This window comes from Urocitellus parryii, chromosome X, assembly GCF_045843805.1.
Source record: "Urocitellus parryii isolate mUroPar1 chromosome X, mUroPar1.hap1, whole genome shotgun sequence".
NCBI lineage: Eukaryota > Metazoa > Chordata > Mammalia > Rodentia > Sciuridae > Urocitellus > Urocitellus parryii.
Genome location: NC_135547.1, coordinates 38039604 through 38061384, shown reverse-complemented (window position 1 = coordinate 38061384; position 21781 = coordinate 38039604). Strand labels below are relative to the sequence as shown.

General features: G+C 38.0%; 1 protein-coding gene across 1 annotated transcript in view; it reads right to left on the bottom strand.

Annotated features, from left to right (window-relative positions):
- Positions 1-21781, bottom strand: part of Dcx (doublecortin) — an 88365-nt gene that overhangs the window by 9508 nt on the left and 57076 nt on the right. The window contains exons 3-4 of the mRNA XM_077793615.1: positions 8796-8898; positions 6768-6905 (exon numbers count right to left, since the gene is read on the bottom strand). Coding sequence (XP_077649741.1) covers positions 6768-6905; positions 8796-8898 — 241 coding nt within the window. The remainder of the gene's footprint in view (positions 1-6767; positions 6906-8795; positions 8899-21781) is intronic.

Genomic DNA, 21781 nt, shown 5'->3' with positions numbered 1-21781 from the left:
ACTGTTTTTCCTCATAGCACCTAGAATTTCTAGATACTCCAGCCAAACTTTGGAGATTCAACTGTATTTAAACATAAGTCCCAGGCAAGGCAGGCTGATAAGACTCCTGTTGTAGGGAGGTACACTATATTCATACACTACAGGGTCCTCAGTGGCCTCTATTATGCTGCTTACTCCAACCATTTTATAAGGGGCTCTGCAATAGTGATAGAAAAATTGTCTTCCATCTGGGGAAGCTCTTGCAGTTAAACTTGACAAGAGCTGCAGGTTTAGAAAGAATCAAATGGGTGAGGGTGATAAGGAAGTTTTTATTTTCCCATAGCTCTGCCAAGGGCACCACTTCCCCTTGGAGTGACAGTTGAGAGTTGATGGAATGTCTACGCCAGAGCACTCCAAACAAAGGCACTTAATTATTTCTGGTGCTGGGTTCAATGCAGCACAAAGAGAATGACACAGACACCACACCATCCTAAATCTCTGACCTGAAGATGGAGGAAGGAAGAAGGAAGCTTAGAAGCAAAGACAATTCAAAACAGACCTTTGCATTCACCACACTGGATCTCCCACACCCTGCCTTATGCCAGGCAGGTAGTCCAAAAATGCCTGCCAGGAAGTGAGACGAGCTGAGTTCTGGCTCTTGAGTTCCCTGATTTTTTAGAAGCAAACTTGGATAATTATGCTGCTCCAAACTAATTCATGGTGCTATTATGAGGGATAGCTATGGTCCAGGAAATGCTTTGCAAAGTGCACAACACTTAATTCATGCTAAGGATTGTTATCTTGAACCTTTATTAGCAAGAAAAGAAAGGTATTATACTTTTTAATTTAATAGCCACTGGTCATATATTACTGTTCAACATTAGAAATATGGCTGGTCAGGCTGGGCATAGTGGCGCAGGCCTGTAATCCCAGCGGCTGGGAAGGCTGAGGCAGGAGGATTGTGAGTTCAAAGCCAGCCTCAGCAATTGTAAGGCCCTAAGCAACTCAATAAGACCCTGTCTCTAAATAAAATACAAAAAAGGACTGGGATATGGCTCAGTGGTTGAGTGCCCCTGAGTTCAATCCCCAGTTCCCCCCACCAAAATGTAGCTAGTCAGAATTAAGATGTGGTATTAAGTGTAAACTACATGTCAATTTCAAAGAATGTAAATATCTCAATAACTTCTTCATTGATTACATGTTGAAATTATAATATTTTGAAGGTATTGCTACATAAATTGCATCAAAATTTAGTCTTTTCCTTTTAACTTTTAGAAATGTGGCTACTGGAAATTTTTAAATTATATATGTGGCTTTCGTTTGTGGCTCAACATTGTATTTCTGTTGAGCAGAGCTGATCTAGGCAGTTACATGCAGGGAAGTCAGAAGAGCCAGACGCCTCCATCTTGGGCAACCCAAAGCACGCTGTGCAGGTTCAGAAAAGGACCCTGGGATAAATTCTCTCATGGACCCCCTACTGTTTTGTGTCCTTTGACCTTCCCTTTTAAAGGCTGTATATTTTGGTAGAGAAGACACTCTTTCTTGGAAGTTTAGGAACAGAGAAGATTGATTTTGCAGAAATAGGTGCACATGAGTTGGGGGAAGGGAGATAGAGAATACTGGGTTGCTACAGTGGCTTACTGTTGAAGAATAGCAAACTAATTATCACATTACAATTCTCTCTGCCTACCATGGTAGGTAATTAGCTTCCATGGGAGTTCCTAAAAAAAAAAAAAAAAAAAAAAAAAACAAAGAAAAAGATTCCTTCCCAGCAACTATTTTGTCCTTTTAATTCAATTCACTTCAATTGGTAGAAAAATTACAGAAGGAAAAATTAACACTTTAAAGGCTAAAATGAAAATGGAGACATACACTAGAAATGTCTTCCTTCAGTTCTGAAGCAAGGCTTTTTGCCTATCTTAACGCCAAGTCCTGTGTTAATCAAAATGTGGCACTACACAAATTTTCTTCAAGTATCCCATTGGACTATCCTGGGTTCAGATTTTATCTGCTTACTACAATTCCCTGGCCTATTTAAAGACAGATATGGCTAATCTGACTTGGGTTCCAAGAGTCCATCAGCTCTGCTCAGTGAGAATGATCTCCTTACAGGAATATTATATGGACAACCAAATCCCTTCTTAATTCAATTTTTTTTATTGGTTGTTCACAACATTACAAAGCTCATGACATATCATATTTCATACATTAGATTGAAGTGGGTTATGAACTTCAATGGGGCAAACTCAATATTGGCAGGAGTAGGGATTGAACTTGAAGGAATTAAAGTAGAAGGATTCTGATTTATTCATAGGGTAGAATAGGAAAGACACAATTTAAGGACTATGAACTAAGGAAGGAAATTATGATGCAAATTACAGGCCACATAGCATCAATTTACTAAATCTCAAGTCAAACTGAACAAAGATATTAACTGAACCATAAATTGGACTCTCTCTCTCTCTCTCTCTCTCTCTCTCTCTCTCTCTCTCTATATATATATATATATATATATATATATATATATATAAATCTCCTAGCAAACTTGTTCAAACCAGAATCAAACCTATATATTTTCTAATGAACTAGAACATGAAAACATGCCTTTATCTGAACTTGAACTGAGCTAATGTTTCATTTGGTTTGAATTCCTGCTAAAGAGAAACATTTTTGGATTTCTTTTGCCTTTGAAGGAAGTTAGTTAAAATTCCATGGAAATGGCCTATCTCCTATAATCTTTAGTTTTTCAGTTGGAATGAAGGTATGTGAATCTATCCATGAGTTCCAGATCCAAGATAGACCAATACAAGTTGGAAACACGGTGGTACTACCTACTATGTCCTAGAAAAGAACAAAGACTTTCAGTTTCACCCAACACCACTTACTCTTTGGTTAAATGTATATTAACCTTCATATGTCCCTTGATAACAGCTCAGAAAACTCTTAACATTTTATGAAATGATTGTTTCTTCTTGAATCTCAAATAATATCTTTTAGAAAAAAGTTATGCAAACTGAAAACTATAGATTGTCTATACTTCATTATTTTCTTTATCTGATTCTGAACCCATGAGTGCTATTTTATAATGCTATAAATTATAAATATAAATAACTCCAGCTCCATTCATTTACCTTCAAAGTGTCAAAATGGATTCTGCTATCATGTATAACTAATAAGAACAAATAAAATAAATTAATAAGTAAATAAATAACTAATAATATTAATAATGGAAAACTATTCTCAACTATAAACATGCAAATCCTGTCTTATTCCAAATAAGGAATAAGACAATAAGTCCACCAAATCTCAGAGAAGAAAAGAAATTTGCCCAAGATCACAAAAGTAGGAAGTGATGTGGCTGGGCCTTCTTAGATGTCTCCCTCTCCTCTTCCATATCCTATCTACCACCATCCCCCACTTGACCTCCCCATTTGGAATGGTCCTATGATACTGTTTTGTCTGAGATCAACTTTGTCCCTCTGGAATATTCACTGAGTGGATACGTTGGACTTGGCTCTAAACAAACTGCTATGGAATGAGCATAATCATTTTACATGGATTTTCTTACCTTTTGGGGGTGTAATCATGCAGAGGTTCTAGACATATCAAAAAAGGTGAGCTCAAATATTTTGGAAACTGTCATGAAAGTTGTTCTATACTAGGGTTTGGCTTCATTTATGTCCATGAACTATCTGCAATGAGGATTCCAATTCTCTCTACCAAAAACACCACTTTACTTTGGTGGTAAGAAATAGAAGTTGTTTGTAAATCTGATACCTGCCACACACATTTATTATTCTATTTGCCTGGTGAGAGTGAATAAATTCTCATTTCTTTTCTTTAGCAAGGGAGTTCTGAAGGAGCAATAGCATATCTTGGCTGCCTGGGCCTGGACTGGAATCTACCACAACTCTTCAATTTGACAAATATTTATTGAGTCCTAATATATTCCTGTTCTGTCTCTGTCAGTGAGAGGCATATTTTGTAGAAGGGAAGTTCTGTAGCATGCTGGAGATCAATGATTTCACATTTAAACAGTTTAATTACAGGTGGTTGTGTTCATGTGTACTAGGTAACCAATTATATGTAGTCTACAAAGAGAATCTTTTTAAATTCAAGCTTATGCACCCTGAATATTTCTAACTAATAGTTTATGTGGCAGTTTAAAAAACAGGTTCACAAATCCTGCAATAGCTCCCTCAAAAGGGTGGATGCTAATTCTTTTCCCCTTAAACACAGACTGAACTTGGTGACTGCTTCTAATTATTAGAATAAAGTAGAAGTGACAGTGTTGGCTTTGAAGACTAGATAATAAAAGGCACTACATCTTCTTTGTTCATTCTTTTGAATCTTTCACTTGAGTGGGAGATCCTGCCAAAAGCCATTTTGGAAGTGGATCCTACAGCCCAGTGGAGCCTTCAGATGATCACAGCCCCTCCCAATAGCCTAACCACAACAATATGAGAGACCCTGAGCCAGAACCACCCAGCTAAGCCACTCCAGAATTTCTAACCCACAGAAATTGTGAGATAATAAAAGCTTATTTTAAGCCACTAAGTCTTGGGATAATTTGTTTCACAGCAAGATATAAGTACAGTTAGAAATCCCTAGAAATATCTAGTGCTATTTCTGGAAAATGATTAGGTAAGCAATTATTGTTAGATTTTATAAATCTTGACCAAATGTTTTAAAGTTCTTTTGAAAATTTTTTTCAAGTCTCTGCTTACAAATTGTCCAAATAATTTTATTCCCCATCCAAGTGTTAAAACCTGAGGCTTAATAGTTTCAGCAATATGAATGTGCTTAGATAAATTCATGTGCCCTTTTGTACACTTGAACAAGATGTCATCAAGACACACCTATTTTTATTCCTTCAGGAAAACTTATCTAAATTCTTTTTTAAAATATTTTTTAGCTATACATGGACACAATGTCTTTATTTTGTTTATTTATTTTTATGTGGTACTGAGGATTGAACCCATGGTCTTACACATGTGAAGCAAGTGGTGTACTGCTGAGCCACAACCCCAGCCCAAAATTACCTAAAGTCTTACTATGCTAGGTGAAATAGGTCATTTTGTGCATATATTCACTCAATGACATTATTTGAGCACTTACTAGGGAGCATACATTTTGTTTCGCACTGAGGAGACAAAAACGAATGTGACACCTTGCTCTTGAGGGGTTCAATAGTTAGGGAAGTAGACAAACACATACTTTACAACACAGGCTGCAAATATTACCCCAGAAATATAAACGGCATGCAATGATATTGCATGACAATGGAAAAATGATTTCTATGTGAGATCATGAAGGATGAATAGGAATTTTCAAGTGAAGAGTGCTGAGTTGGAAAGATAGTATTCCAGGTGTGGGGGAACAGTGTGCAAAGACATTGAGGTATGAAAAGCCTGGGATGACCTTTTATACTTTAGTTTCTGTTGCTTGAGAACCAAGAGATGGCTGGTCATGTACATACTCGTAGCAGTGTGGTGTAGGCAGGACAGGCTATTTTTCCAGGAAAAGGTATTTCCAAGCCAAGAGGTTACTCAAGCTGCCCCAAATTAAAGGTGCAGTGGCGCATGCGTGTAATCCCAGTGGCTTGGGAGACTGAGGCAGGAGGATCAGAAGCTCAAAGCCAGCCTCGGGAACTTAGTGAGGCACTATCTCTAAATTTATATATCTAGGATGTGGCCCAGTGGTTAAGTGCCTCTGGTTTCAATGCTGGGTACCAAATAAACATATAAACAAAGGGCCCTTGTGATTCCCCAAGTCTTTCAGGATTGAAGGATTCTCATGATGAGTCCTGTCTGAGCCTTGGGAGGACAAATGTGTAAGTCTTAGTGTGAAGAAATCAAATTATCTGGGTGCAAGTCTACTGTATTCTCAGCTTGGACTTCTGTAGCTTTTTAATTTTAATAGCATCTGTTATAAAAGAATGGAAGACATTTCCTTTTAGATCAGTGCCACTCTAAGACAAGTTTAAGAGTTTCTGCCAGAATGTAAATCAGCACACTGCTGCCTTTCTCAATGAAATAATGCTCTGGAGAAAAAAAGTCAGCTGATCTAAATGGTTTGCTTAGTGGCATAGTTAATTTACATTTGGCACAAGCACCTAATCTCATCACAGACTGACTGATAACAAACAGCTCACTAGTTGGCAGTGATCCATACACCACAATTTTCAGATTACTCACAATCCACTAAATAAAATGCTTTATGACAAATCTCTTTGCATGTTTTCAGAACCCTGTGTTGTCTTTTCCTATTGTGAGAGTCGTGCAATCTCATCTTCCTTTTTTTTTAAAAAAAATATAAATATGTATTGTGTACTGGTCTCTCTTTTTATTTTATGATATCTAATTAGTTCAGAGTCAAGTTTGAAGTGCAAGTGCATCAGCTAAGTTGATACTTTTGGGTGTCGATTTTTAGGCTTTTGTCCTTGATTCTGATTTTTAATTCCAGATTTATGTTTGCCTTGATTATTTCATTGAATATGTTTTGGCTGGATGATATTGAAGATGATGACAATAATGATAACCATGACAATAAGCATTATAGCAAGAATGGCAAAAAGGCCAGATTTCTGGTCTGTGTCCATTATGAGTGGAATGAGGGTTTGTGACTGTGCCTCCATGACTCCAACCAAGTTTGAGAGTTTTTTCCCTTAAAAAATTGATAATCATGGACACACAGTGATGATCATGAGTAATTCATTTCTCTGCATGCAGAAGGTATTGGCCTCCATAAATGAAGTCAGCGTGCACAGTTAAGAAAAGAGCACTCACCGTCTTGGTCGTTACCTGAATCAGCTGGAGACTTACTTCGGCGCATAGGGCCAGGGCTCTTGGCTGAACTCTTCTGAGGTGTTGGAGATGCCTTTGGGCCAGCTGTGGCTGACGGATTTCCCTTCATGACTCGGCATTCTGGGCAAAAGGACACAGAGAGCTTAGCAGAGGGTAAAACTCAGGCTCAGCATATTATACCAGCCTTTGGAAAATGGGATAAACAGCACAGGCCAAAGCACTTAAATGGTTCAGGACTACAAGGCAGTCTTCATTGTTTGTAGGAATTATGTCCCTGAAGAGAGATGCATGAGGAAAACTTCCAAAAGTCACCTGGGCTAAACAAGGCATTTAAATTTCTAGATTGTGGAACAAGGACAGGAGTTTAGAAGCAGGTCAAGTAAGTAATAAGTCAAGTCAGTCATTTGAGGATGACTTAGCCATGTCTCAGAATAGTACTTTTGGATATAATGTTTAATTCATTTCCTTGGAGTAGAGGTTGACATCTCAGAGGTTATAGTTACACAGATGAAACATCCATGAGTAATTTATAGGCAGGATAAGCAGTAAGAATTATTGTCTATTATATACCACACTTTGTAATGGCACATTACGAATGTTTTGTCATTTTACATGAATAAGTACCACCACCACCATCTTACATTTACAGAGCTCTTTTTGATTTTCAATGCAAGTTATCATAATCCCTTTATGATGGTTGTTTAACGAATAAATGAGTCATCAATGACTGCCCCTTGTAACTTCAGAATGCTCATAGGAGTATAGTACAGTCTGCCAAATATTCCTGCATTCACCCCAGCCCCAATCTGACATATTTGTAGCACTCTTTCTAGACAGGTCACTTACTTTCCTCTGTTATGGTAAACTTGGGCACTGATAGTGCTGATTTACTAGGAGGATCATTCTATTCATTTTGCTGAGGAAGGTAGAAAGTACTTAAGCCTTATGAAAAGTGGAATCATACAGATGGGTAGAGGATAGTATTTTCTTTTAGACACCTCCTTTTGCCTGCTATTTAAAGGTGCACTGAAATGTAAATTAACCATAAAGATTTTGGGAGCTATTCTGGTAAATCAAGCTTATTAGGAAACTGAACTGAGTGGAAAGCTCATTTTTGTTTGCTTCATTTCTTGTTTGGTTGATGAACTTTAGTAATCACTGCCCAGAGTTAGAGATGTAGAAAGCCATAGGAAACTGCACATAACCTGTATTTATTTAGCTATTTGATCATTTGCCTCCTCTCAAAGGAACAACAGCAGAAATACTATTTTTTAGGGTTCTTGTCACTTGAGTTGTTTGTAAAGTTTATATTAGTAAAACTGCCTTTGCTTTTTTAATACTTTACTCCTCTTAAAAGGAAAACATGTTTTGAATGTGTCTTTCCATCAAGATCATATCCTAACCCTGTTGTTGAGTGAGCTAAGTCACCTTTATCTTACACCTGCAGCTTAACCAAAGGAGATACATGTTCAGGTCCTTCCTGAGATGATTCTTCTGGAATCCTGAATCACAAAGTAAGGTGAACATTACAGCAAACTCAAAGGTGGGGAAAGGGTCTGAGACTAAGAATATCATGGGAAAACCTTTCTAAAATGAGCCCATTAACATGGACCAAATAGCTGGAGGATGTTACCTAGAAAAAAAGTGTATACATGGGATTCAACTTCTTCCTCCAAATTTTCCTTCCTGCAGTCTAATGGTATCTATTAGCCCATATGACACAATATGCATTTCCAGAAATATGGTCACTATTATGGAAGATGGTGAGTCTTATTGAGTTTGAAGGCTAGATTTCTGGGACATACTTTCACTTAGTGGCCCATGTATTCAAATATATAGGAGAAAGACTAATAGTATCTGCCCTTGAGGGGCCATGCTTGGATGTTCTCCAGGCCAACATAAACTCATGTAAATCGTAAGGAATAGAAGTAAGGAGAAAAATAGGGCAATAAAACCCAATGGCTAAAAAGCAAAACCAACAAAATTTAAAAACCCAATGGTTGTGCTTACCATTTTCATCCAGGGAGAAATCATCCTGAGCATAGCGAAATTTTTCAGGACCACAGGCAATAAAAACATCATCATCACCAAAGAAATCATGAAGACAGGTTACCTGTGGAGAAAACAGAAACACTAGATTTGTATTTGGTGTTCTTGTGACAATGAACTTCATGCCATGTTGGCAGTGTGGAAAGCTTCACATGAAAGCCATTGTCTCTTTCAACCAGGGAGCTCCTTTTCCTCAAAACACCTATCACACTCATAGTCTGCACTATGATTCACAGTAAGTGAAGATCAAGTGCTATTGTTTTCTATGTTTCATGTATGGTAGTCTTGTTTCCATAGCATCTAAAGTAAGATTAGAACCATATCTAAATGGAATGGCCCCTACCAAAGTAAAGTCAGTTGGTCCTACAAATGTCACTTTTTCTCAGGCTTTCAAATACAAACTATTGTTGGCCCAATTCTGGAGCCAGGGATCTAGGCTAAGGCACATGAGAAATATTTTCTGCAACCTGCAGTGGATAAAACCTGGAGCTGATCCAGAAGTTGAAATTCCTCTCTTCATGTACATGAGCTCTAAAGGATACCACTTCTTGACTGCTTTGTACCTACAAAAATTGGACCTTGGCTATAATGAGCCTAGAACCTGGTCTTGGCCCAGAATATCATTGCTCACTGAGAATCTAAGAAGGGAAAACTGCTGACCACTTGAAACTTCATCAGGAGCAATGGATCCCGTAGATTTGAGTCTTTCCTGTAAAACCATGTTCCCAGTACCTTCCTGTCCTCGAGCACCCTATGCATGCCTGTTTCTTCACAATACAGTCTCCCCAGCCCCCTTTCTGCAGAAATAAATGAGGGTCCCTGGGAAAGTATGCTGCTCCCTGCAGTCTCCCCACTTCTCAGCTTTTCTAATTACAACTGATAATTAGTCCAGCACACATCAGGGAAACCCCAGGAGAAGCTATAGAGTCAAAACATGCTTATCCAAATCCTTAGCTTGTAAGTGTTCAAAGCCTCTAATTGTTCTAAGCTTCCCATTCAAGCTGCCAGCAATGGCTTTCCAAAGACATAGTGCTCACAAACTAACAACAGCTTGCCGGGTGCAGAGAGCAATATGTTACATTTGAAAACTGTTTATATTAATAACATCACCCCCACCCAAGGTCTATTCAGTCCCTGTTCTCCCAGTCAAGATGATTGCAAGCTTTACACAAAGGGAGAAATGCTTAAAGATTATCCCCATTGTTTTAGCCTTCCAATCATCTATGAGATGCTCAGAGAAGGGAGAGACTCTTGGAGGACTGCCCGGGTCGCTCTTATTAAGCATCTTCCCAGTCCTGAGTCCCAACCTCATCAAATAAACTAACACCCTTCTTCAACCCACTTGTCTCTCACCTATTCATTCCACAATCATTTAATGACAATCATTGATTGAATGCTTACTCTGTGACAGGTACTCTGCTTCCAAATCTGTCATCACATTTTACCCTCACAACAAATCCTTAGAGGTTGGTATTATTGTCATCGCTATTTTAGAAATGAGAAATCTGAGACCCAGAGACAATAAATAAATTGCCCAGAAGGAAACCAACAAATCCAAACAAATACAGATCTATCTGACTTCAAAGCCTTGCTTTAAACTACTTAGCAATACAAAACACATACAGTTTGGATACTGGGGAGACAAGTAAGACTGAAACCATCACTTCATGAAGCTCAAAGTCTGATGGAGTAAGATACATTGAAACAGAGTATTTCAATTTAATTCACTTTATATGCTAGGATGGGAGAATCAGTAGGTGCTGTGAGAGTGATTTGATGGCCACATCCAAGCAACTCAGTCTCTAGCTGACACTATTCATTCAATAGGCACATTGTATATGGTCTATATAGCAGATCCAATAATGAAGGATACATGGCTTTGAGCCCCACTACAGACCTCAAGCTAATGTTTTAGACCTTGGTTTAATACAACCTAGAGACTCTAACTTTGATGCACCGGTGTGTTTTCATTGTTTACCACCTGCTACCTCCTTAACCCTGAAGATTTCTATTGTATCTTCTTGTTCGAGACTGTCCTTGACCCCTGAGTAGCTGCTTTTAGTTTTGGTCATGAGTACTGTAAACTTCAACCCTGGATGTCCCTCTGATAATGGTCACAAGGAATTGTGTACTTGTTTCCTGACCTGCCTGTGCCTTCATAGATTTCAGCTAGCTCTCCCCAGTAGATCACAGGTTTCTGAATGTAAAGATCAAGTATATCTCTCTCTCTGTTTCTCCCCATGGTTCATGGTAGAGAGCTTAAGAAATAATGAGAATTTAGCCAAACCCCAGTTCTGCTTCTACTGCATGCAAAAAAGACATAAAGAGGAACATTCATAGGATTTGTAAAGATATAAAAGGACAGAGAAGAAGGAACAGGAAGAAGAAATCAATTGTGACAGACAGCGAAGTTTAGCATGCAGAAGCTTTGAAAAAGTAACAAAACCATAAAAATTTATGAATAAGAAAGGAGAAATGACTGAGTTGAGAAATTATTCTTCATATAATAAAATAATTAGTTTTAAATGGATGATTTTTACATGATGTCTCAATGTAGGATAACAAAGCCTTGAAGATTGTTAGGGGGGTGGCTGTTACAATTACCTACCCTCCACCAACCCAAGCCTCGCCAACTCCAGCCAGGCTTTTCAAAAAAGCCTTTGGATAAAACCTCCTTTGGGGAGCTTCTAAGAAAGGCAAAGTTCTTATGCTTCTGACAAACTCACAATGGTTTCAAATATATTCATGTTATAATGCAGCTGTTTGGCATCAGATTTCTTGTGTGATTCCATCCCATATTTTACTGGCTCACAAACATAGAAAAATTCACATTGCGTATGTGTATGTGTTTTTTTTTTTAAACAGAGAGAGAATTTTTTAATATCTATTTTTTTAGTTATAGGTGGACACAACATCTTTATTTTATTTGTATGTGGTGCTGAGGATCGAACCCAGAGCCCCGTGCATGCCAGGGGAGTGTGCTACTGCTTGAGCCACATCCCCAGCCCAACATATGTGTGTTTTAATCAGCTTTTTTTGCTGTTGTGACCAAAAGACCTGATAAGAACAATGGGAGGAGGAAAAAATTTATTTTGGGGCTCATAGTTTCAGAGGTCTCAGTCCATAAATGTCCTACTCCATTCCTTAGGGCCCAGGGAGAGCAGAATATCACGGTGAAGACTGTGGTAGAGGAAAGTGGTTCAGGACCTTGCTCCAAAAAGCAGAGAGAGCTCTGCTCAACAAGGACAAAATATAAACCCCAAAGGCATGACCCTAGGGACTCAACTCCACCAACTACACCCTATCTGCCTACAGTTACCACTAAATTAATCCCTTTCAGGGGATGCACTGATTAGATTAAGGCTCTCATAACCCAATCATTTCACCTCCAAAACTTCTTGCATTATGTCACACATGAACTTTTGGGGGACATCTCACATCCAAACCATAACAATGTGGACACCTAGCTTTCCTAAGTACTTAGATACCAAGACACAATAGCCCTCATAATTTTCATAGGTTGGGAAAATAGAATACTCTCCATCTTAAATGAGAAGCCCGAAGCACAAAAGTCAAAATGGCACAAGGATACACAGCTGGCTCATAGCAGACTTGAGACTAGCATTCATTTGTCCAGCTTCAATTCAGGACAAAATAATTCAGGGCTTTCTAAAGCCTTGACTTGGATCTATTGGCTTCATCAAACTTCCAGAGGGATCCCATGGGATAAAATTGGCCAAGAACCCCTACATGGAGTCTTTGCTGGTTCTTTGTAAAGTTTTCTCTTTCCCTCAGCTCCTACAGATCCTGTTGGTATTTTTCCCATACTGCATTCTGCCTGTGTTACAGCCATTGATGGACATGTATTTTCTCCAGCTCATTTTTGTATTCCCCACAGTAGTGTTTGGTACACAATAGATATATAATAAATGCTTGTAGGCTTAATGAAAAAAAATAAAGCCCTGAATTGAAAGGCTTATATATAGGCCAGGCAGAAGAGTCTCCATTGTCCCATTTGATGTTTGATATGCATCACAACTATTGAATTGAAAAAAAAATAATTTTCTTTATTAATCATATTCTTAATCTATGGAAGAGAAAATTTACTAACAATTGAGTATTTAGTGAAGAACAGGAGAAAGATGAATAAAAGAAAGAAGGAGGAGGAAAAAGGGAAGAGAGGAAGAAGAGAAGAATTGAGTATAAAATATAATTTTCAAATAAAGCTCACACTCATTTAATGCCTTTTTAAAAAATTCAATTGAGATAATATGACACAAAGTCCACCCAGGCTTATATTACAAAAGCATGATTTTCAAAATTCGCTGTTTTGAAATAAAATTTCCATCACAAGGCAACAAAAGTAGTAAATATAATAATCATTGTAATACCACTTACATCATCCTCAGAGAGTAAAGTTTTTGCTGACATCAGCTTCAGTATGAGTCATACTTGGGTATTTAAGTCAGAGAAGGGAACATGAAAGCATGACACCTATCTTCACAACTAATCAACTTTGAGCACAAAATCAATAAAATCAACTCACATTAACATTGATCCATTAACTCAATCCTATTCTTTAAAAAAAAGTGTCAGGTGTTGGGCAAAGGGAGGCCAGCTTGCTTATGCATTAGCATGAGTAATATATTATATGGATGGTCTAATGTCTTAAATGTCAAAGTATAAATGGAGAAATGGAGATAACAGATCACTTTGTGGGAGCAGTTTGAATCTATTAGCTGAAAAACGGAAAATTTACTCCATGGCTTGATTTAGGCTTGATTAGATTCTCCAGCCACATATTACAGATACTTACACCTGCCTGCTGCTATTAGATTCCTCATTTCACTTACTACCTAATTGTTCAGAAAGAATGTTACTTCAGGAAGTAAGGTCTTAGAAATCTATGTGGCTCACTTTCAATATGCAAAATATTTTCACTGAAAATTTCCTTCCACTAGTATTGATACATCAGACAATTATTGGGGCAAAGGAATTATGCGAGAGACACAGAAATGTACAATAAGGGACCCCGTCTTCAGAGTTGACAACATAATAAGCAAGTTAGTACTACACAAATAATTAGAATACAAGGCAGGCTGTTGTTAGCACTACTGTAGAGGCACAAAAAGCAAGGGGAAAGCACAGAAGACAAAGAGAACAATTCTAACAATGAGAACTGGGGAAGGCTTCATAGAGAAGATGATAAAAAAATAACTGAGTGTTGAAGAATGGGTGGGATATATGTTTCTGGAGATAGGAGATGTTCCAGGCAGAGATAACTGCATGAACAAAGGCAGAGAGGCCAGAATGTGCCTTTTTTTCTTTTTCCTTGGTTCTTTTTAGTTATACTTATCAATGGGATTCATTTTGACATAATTATAAAAGCATGGAATATAGTTTGTTCTAATTCAGTTCCTAGTGCTTCTCCAGGCTCTCCCCTTTGACCTCCCCCTGTTTGCTTCCCTACTCTCTATTGTTCTTTCTGATATTTACTTATAGCTTTTTACTTGTTCTTTTTAGTTACACATGATAGTAGAGTGTATTTTGACATATTTATACAGAGTATATCTAATGCTAATTAGGATCCCAGTCTTGTGGTTGTACATGACGTGGAGATTCACTGTGCTGTATTTATATATGTACATATAAATGTTATGTCAGAACCATTCCACTATCTTTCCTATTCCTATCCCTCTTCCCTTCCCTTCAGCATCTTGTGGATATACATGATGGTGAGATTCACTGTGGTATATTCATATATGTACAGAAGAAAGTTAGATCAGATTCGTTCCACAGTTCTTCCCTTATCCCATCACTCCTCTCTCCCCTCAAACTACTTCTTCTACTCCACTGATCTTTCTTCTATTTTGATAGAAATCCTCTACTTTGCTTTTCTTTTTTTTTTTCCTTATCATGCTAAGAACATGCCTTTTTTCTTAACAGCCCTGGAGAAAAAGAGTTGTATCTTGTTGGCTATACTTACAGATTCTCACCCTCCAAGGCTGTGCACAGCACAATTGCCCAGATCCATCTGCCAACCTTCTTCATAGACAAAATATACAATTGTCTACTGGTAGAATTCAGGGTGAAGAGGAGGGCAAAGAATGTCTACGGGGAGGGTGCCCCCCCCATTGTGAAGAAGAGGTAACCCCTGTGGCAAGGAAGACAAACCACACTAATATCCCAATCTTGCCAACAGTGTGTTCTGCCCGTAGAGAATGGCTAGCAAGCTTTGCAAAAATGAGTTAATGAAAAAGTCAGTGAACATTACAGTTGAGGCTTTTTCTAAAAGTTACTGCCATTCTCATTATGGAACATCTCCTAGCTCCAGTCAGAGGTTGGCTTTGAGTTAGCTTGGGGGGCTGCAGCAATGTTTATGAGACAACCCTGGCTTTCTTATCAAACCCATTGTCTTGGGCTTATCTTATAATTTTGGTTGTGGGTTTCTCATGACAACATTTTTTTTTTTTTGGCCTGGGCAAGCAGCTCATTAGTTCTGCAGTGCCTCTTTTGGCACAAGTCTTGTTATTGAATGCCTTGAACTTCCTAACAATCTCTGCTGAAATAAGAGGAATTCCACTTGCATTGCTATAATATTTTTACTGTTTTTAAAACACTTCCACAAAGGAAGACCACTAGGGCAGAGGAAAGGGAACAGGGGGAAAGAGGAGGTGAGGGAAAGGAGGCACCAGAGACTGAAATGGAATAAACTAAATTCCATGAATGTATGACTATGCCAAAATGAACACAACTATTTTGTATAACTATAATGCATAATATAAATATAAAGCATAAAAATCCTTCCATATTTATAAATATTGTATACTCTCTTCCACACCTCTAATTCTCTTGTCAACCCAATCCAAGGGCTTCCATTTCCATCTCTCCAGTAAGGCTGCTTATGTCAAGGTCAATAGTGACTTCTATGTTGTCAAATCCAATGGTCACTTTTTGACCTCATATTAAACCTTCAAGTAACATAGACATAAGTTAAGCAAGTCTTTCTCCTTAAATATTTTCCTTTCTCAGTTTTTGGGATACTATGGTCTTTTGGAATTCTTTCTGCCTCAATCTCCTTTGCTGGATTCTATTTCTATTCCAGACCTCTCAATATTTGAAAACCCTGGTAGTGGTTCAGTTCTCAGGTCACTTTTCTTTATTCGTGTTTTGTTACTAAGTGGTCATACCCAATCCCAAAGCACTATACATCATCCATATACTGATGACTCACATTGATATTACCCAACCCTTCTTACCCTGAATTTTAGAAATATATATCTAATATATATCTAATTTCATGCTTACTCTCTCTACTTGGTTATCAGAAAGTCATTCCAAATTTAATATGCCCCAAAACTAAACTTTTATTCCCCCACTTTCCAAACACTATTTCTCATTTTCCTCATTTCAACAAATGGTACCACAATTCTCCCAGTTGCCCAATCAGAAACTTGAGAGTCATTTTTGAATCACTTTTCTCCCTCTCTATTATCATTGTCATAGTCTGAGATATACTACAGTAACCTCATAACTGGTCTCCATATGTCCATTCCATATGTCCACCATGCTCCAACATAACAATTATTCTGTTCTCCGTATAGCAGTCCCAGTAGAATTTTACAACTCCTCCTCCTCCTTCTTCTTCTTCTTCTTCTTCTTCTTCTTCTTCTTCTTCTTCTTCTTCTTCTTCTTCTTCTTCTTCTTCTTCTTCTTCTTTTTCTTCTTCTTCTTTCTCTCTCTCTCTCTCTCTCTCTCTCTCTCTCTCTCTCTCTCTTTACTGGGGATTGAACCCAGGGCCTTGAGCATGCTGTGCAAAACCACTCTACCACCAACTAGATCCCCAGCCCATATTTTATAGTTTCAATTGTGTATTTAATTCTTCTGCTTAAAACCCTCCAAAGCTTTTATCTTGATTTTGTGTTACCCAGCCCTTTGTATCAAATATGCTAGCTTGCTCCAGCCATACTGGCCATCTTTTTGTTCCTCAAACACATAAAGACCTTTCCTGCTTCAAGGCTTTCATTCTTGTATTTCCCTCAACCTAGAAGGTTCCCTTCCCAGATATTCAAAGGACTAGTTTTCTACACAGTTAAATCTTAAATATCACAAAGACTGAGCAATCTATGATTTACATGTTATTGTGCTATTTTAACCATGCAAATTAGGCACTATTACTTAAATTATTTTATAATATAAAGTCAATATTGTCTAGATTTGCCTACATATTTGCCAGTTTATTTTCTCATGACTTCTGTGTGTGTGTGTGTGTGTGTGTGTGTGTGTATGTGTGTGTGTGTGTTTTGCTGGGGATTGAACCCAGGGCCTTGTGCATGTAAGGCAAGCACTCTACCAACTGAGCTGTATCCCCAGCCCTCTCACCATATCTCACGTTATATCTCAGGTCTTACTCCTGGGATCATTTTAAAATTAGCCACATATTGGTCCTTCCCATTCTGTCTTCCATGTATCTTACTCTTGCTCTCACATTTTCTAACTGCTTATCTCTTGATATGGCATTCTGGAAAATGTCCTCAAAATCTGTCAGTTCACTCTGCCTCTCTTTATGTTTCATTTTTTCTTTCTTTTTTTTTTAAGAGAGAGAGAGAATTTTTTAATATTTATTTTTCAGTTTCAGTGGACACAACATATTTATTTTATTTTTATGTGGTGCTGAGGATCGAACCCAGAGCCCCGCACATGCCAGGCAAGTGTGTTACTGTTTGAGCCACATCCCCAGCCCGTTTCATTTTTTCTTTAACCCATTCATTTAACTTCAAATTTCAGTGATTATATTTTTTTAAAGAACTTAACCTTTTTAAAAATTTGTTTTTTATGTGGTGTTGAGGATCAAACCCAGTGCTTCACCCATGCTAGGCAAGTACTCTACCACTGAGCTACAACCCCAGTCCAATGATTATATTTCTGATTTTTAGAAATTATATTTATTTCTTCCCAATTCTTTTCTGCTCACAAAGGATAATCTTTTTATACTATTTTCATTTCATGTTTTGTTTCTTTTAACAACCCATAATAAAGTTATTTTATGTCCTATATTTTTATAATTCTAATAGTTAAAGACCTTGTGACTCTAAATCTATTGTTTCTACTAATTCTTCCTCATGGTGACTTGTTTATTTAAGTGTTCATTACATTTTTATTGTGAGTTTATATTTGGTTGAACTAAATATCTGGGAATCTTGATAGACCTAGATTGGGGGTGCTGCCCTCTAAAAATATGTGAATTTGCTTTTGCCAGGTTTCAGGAGTTACCAACAATGGAAAACCACTTTTTAATTTCTCTACTATGATTTACTTTGCCACATGAGTAGTATACACTTGAACTAAAAGCAAACTTTAGGTTGCAAACTCTCAAGAATATACTTCAGGAGAAGCAGCCACAGCAGCAGCAATAATTTATTTTGTTTTCACCTGAGGTCTTGATAGAGACATTTTTTGTTAAAAATGTTATGAACTAAATATTGCTTGGACAACATTTTCAATGTAATTAATGCTGTTTAATTGTGCATGTACAATTATTAAAATGATATATTTTATATATTATATATTTTACCCAATTTAAAATGCTAATAAATATCAAACCATTGAATTATATAATTTAAATAGGTATGTTGTATGGTTTATGAACCATAAAGCTTCTAAAAAAGGAGAAATGTAAAGAAATATTTATCATAATTCATAGGATCCAGTTGTAATGAATCAGGTATGCTTTTTAGAATATTTGGTCTGCTGTATTACAGAAGCAGAACTCAAATTTCACTATCCAAGGAGGTTTTCTCTATTGCTTAATCTAAAATAGAATTAACACCACCACCATGAGAATCAAGCTCCACAGAAGTGGAAACCCCATTTGTTTTGTTCAATATTATATGTCCACTAACTCTAAAAGTAAAAAGTTACATATTTTAAAATGTTATCTTCAGTAACTATAACAGTAAGAATACAAAAACATAGGGCTGGAGCTGGGGCTCAGCAGTAGAGCACTCGCCTAGCATGTGCGAGGCCCTGGGTTTGATCCTCAGCACCACATATAAATAAATAAAGGCATTGTGTCCAACTACAACTAAAAATATTTTTTAAAATATAAAAACATAAATCTTAGATTCATATTAAGATTTATTTTGAAATATAATAAGATTTGATATCATGTTCCATTATTTCTGTCATTTTCTGGGACTTCCCATAGCAGTTTACTTATTCCTATGATAAGTCATGTTGAGGTTGACTTCCTGTGATTCTTCAGCCCTAGACCTGATTTGGGTCCCTCTCCATCTTTGTTTGATGAATAGTGACTAGTTCTCAAAAATGCTTTTTATAGGTCTCATGGGTAAAGTACCATGAGGTTGCGATTTTGTCAATGGGTCTTTCCACTTTTGGTCTTAGTCTCACAACCAATGGTGACTCTCTGCTATGGATTGTATATGAGGTGTCCCCCAATAGTTCCTGTTAATGCAGAAATATTCAGAGGTAAAATAATTGGATTATGAGAGCTATAACCTAATCAGTCCATATTAGTTTGAATGGATCGACTGGGTGGTAAATTGTAGGCAGGTGGGGCATGACCAGGGGAGGTAGGTGACTGAGGGCATGCCCTAGAAGGGTCCATCTTTCCTGTGGCACCTTCCTTCCCTCTCTCTCTCTGAATGACCTGAGCAACTTTCCTTGATGGTCCCTTTTTCTTAGGCCCAGAACAATGGAGTCAGCCAAGTATAGACCACAAACTCTGAAGCCATGAACCCCAAATAAACATTTCATCCTCAAGATTGTTCTTGTCAGGTAGTTTGGTCACAGAGATGAAACAACTGACCAAAACATTCTTCTAACCCCATTCTGGAATTTCCTCAAGACAGAGTTATACTGAAATCTGAGCAGTCAGATTTCACTTGTGATATTGGCCCTTGCATTTGTCAGCTTCAATCTTTATAACAATTTGTTTTGGGTGAGAGATGATAATAATCTTACATTATTTTTGCTTTTTTATAGTTGTCTGGTGCTCTTACCTCCATTATCTCATTTGGTTCATTAGCTTAATATTAATAAATGAAGCATGAAATCAAGTGATTCCTACACGTCACATTGTTATTTAGTGACAGAGCTGATTCTAGAACTGAAGATAGCTTATTTTACTCTGACACACTGTGTACTCAAGGTATGTGTCAAAGGCCCTTATCTTTGACAGGGGAGACCTAGGTAAGGAAAGCTAGTAGAGGACTCTGGGTAGCATGAATATACCACTGGTACAAGAAAGAGGGGATATGCAGGGAAAATGGGAAGGAATAAGGCTTTTTACTTTATTTTACCAGGAGCTAGTTGTGATTTAATAACCGAGTTAGGCAGTGCCAGCCCCCTTGGAAGCCTGGCAACCCCTCAATGCTCAGGGGTGTTTTTTCCTTAGTTTTCCTTTGCCATTTTTCCAAGAGTCTGTGTCAGTTCCCACTGGGGGCCTCTCACGGATGAGAACAGCTGCAAAAGCGCTGAAGTTGGACTGCTGAGTCCATGCCCAGGACTGACACCTGCCCTTCCACAGGGCCCTGGGGACAAGTTGGCTCAGAGAAACAGGGACAAGACAGAACTCCATTCATCAGAGAGAACTGGGGTGGAAAAACCCTGCTTGATCCCTTGGCACCATTAAGCTCTAAGATTGGCCCTGGGCCCCACACAACTCCAGGTTCTGTGTAGTAAGGTCAATTAAAATAAGAAAGTGTGTTTGTAGGGCCCATTTCAGTTATCTATTGCATGCAACAGTTATCTGGTATCTGCTACATACAAAGCATGGTGGGGGTATGGTTTTGGAATTCAATGGGGGAAGAAAAGATTTTTTTTAAGTAAGTTAATATCTACCTACATTCTGAGTTCAATCTTGCTACTAACTCACTGTTTTCTATTTTGGCCTCAGTTTCCTCTGCTGTAAGGTAAAGAAGGTGGTCTGGGCCTTTTGAGTTTTATGTCTGTTTTGTGTCACAAGCTTTGGAGAATTTAATTAAAGAATGAAAGTTATGGATCTTCTCTCACAGGAAAAATGCATATGTGTGCATACAGAAATAATTTTCCATATAATCTAGGGGGTTTAAGAATTTCCCTGAAGCCCATGCATAGATCCTAAGTTAAGAGCCTCTGGACTCGTTGATTTCTGAGGTCTCTTCTAGCTCTGACAATCTATGAAACATTCCAGGTTGGACACAGTTAATGAACAGAGACACTCAGGCCAGAATGCTGGCAGCTGTCGTGGAATCCCAGAGGCTTAACTGTACCCCCCTTCCCAGGCTTCCTGAGACTCCAGTCCAAGGGAAGCAAAAGGATGTAAGCTCATTCTCTGCAAACTGGGTCCAAGGGAAGCAAAGGAGTGCAAACTGATTTACAGCAAACCAGAGACTTGAGTATGCATCAGACCCTTGCCTCCAAGGTTGTTGTAATTTACCAAGGACACTAACCTTGCAGAAGAGGGTAGGTGCAAGAGTCATGGCTTCTATCATGGTTGGTTAGGGATAGTACAATAAAGCATGATTGCTCAATTGGTAAAGAACATACAACTCTGCTGTAAATGTTCTGACATGGTGATTTCAGAGCTAATTATCAACATGGTTGTACAGAATACAAAAGGCCATAAACCTGTATCATGTCTCCTCCTTTGTAGGTATTTAGTGCCCAAAGGGGCCAGGGGGAGAAGTAAAGAAAGAGGTTTGATAGGTACCTCAGTCAGGGTCTCAGTAGAAAACATATGGCATTTTTAGAGTGGATAAATTTCCATTACCAATCTTAGGCTGAAGGAGAGAGGGGAAGTACAAGTTACCAGAAGCAGAAGGAGGAGAAAGGCAATTATATGGACAGGGATCCCTGGTAGAACCTGTGACTTTTATTCAAGGGATGTCCAACAATCTTTCAGGCAGGGTGCCAGGAAATACCCTAATCCCACTTTTCTCCTCCCT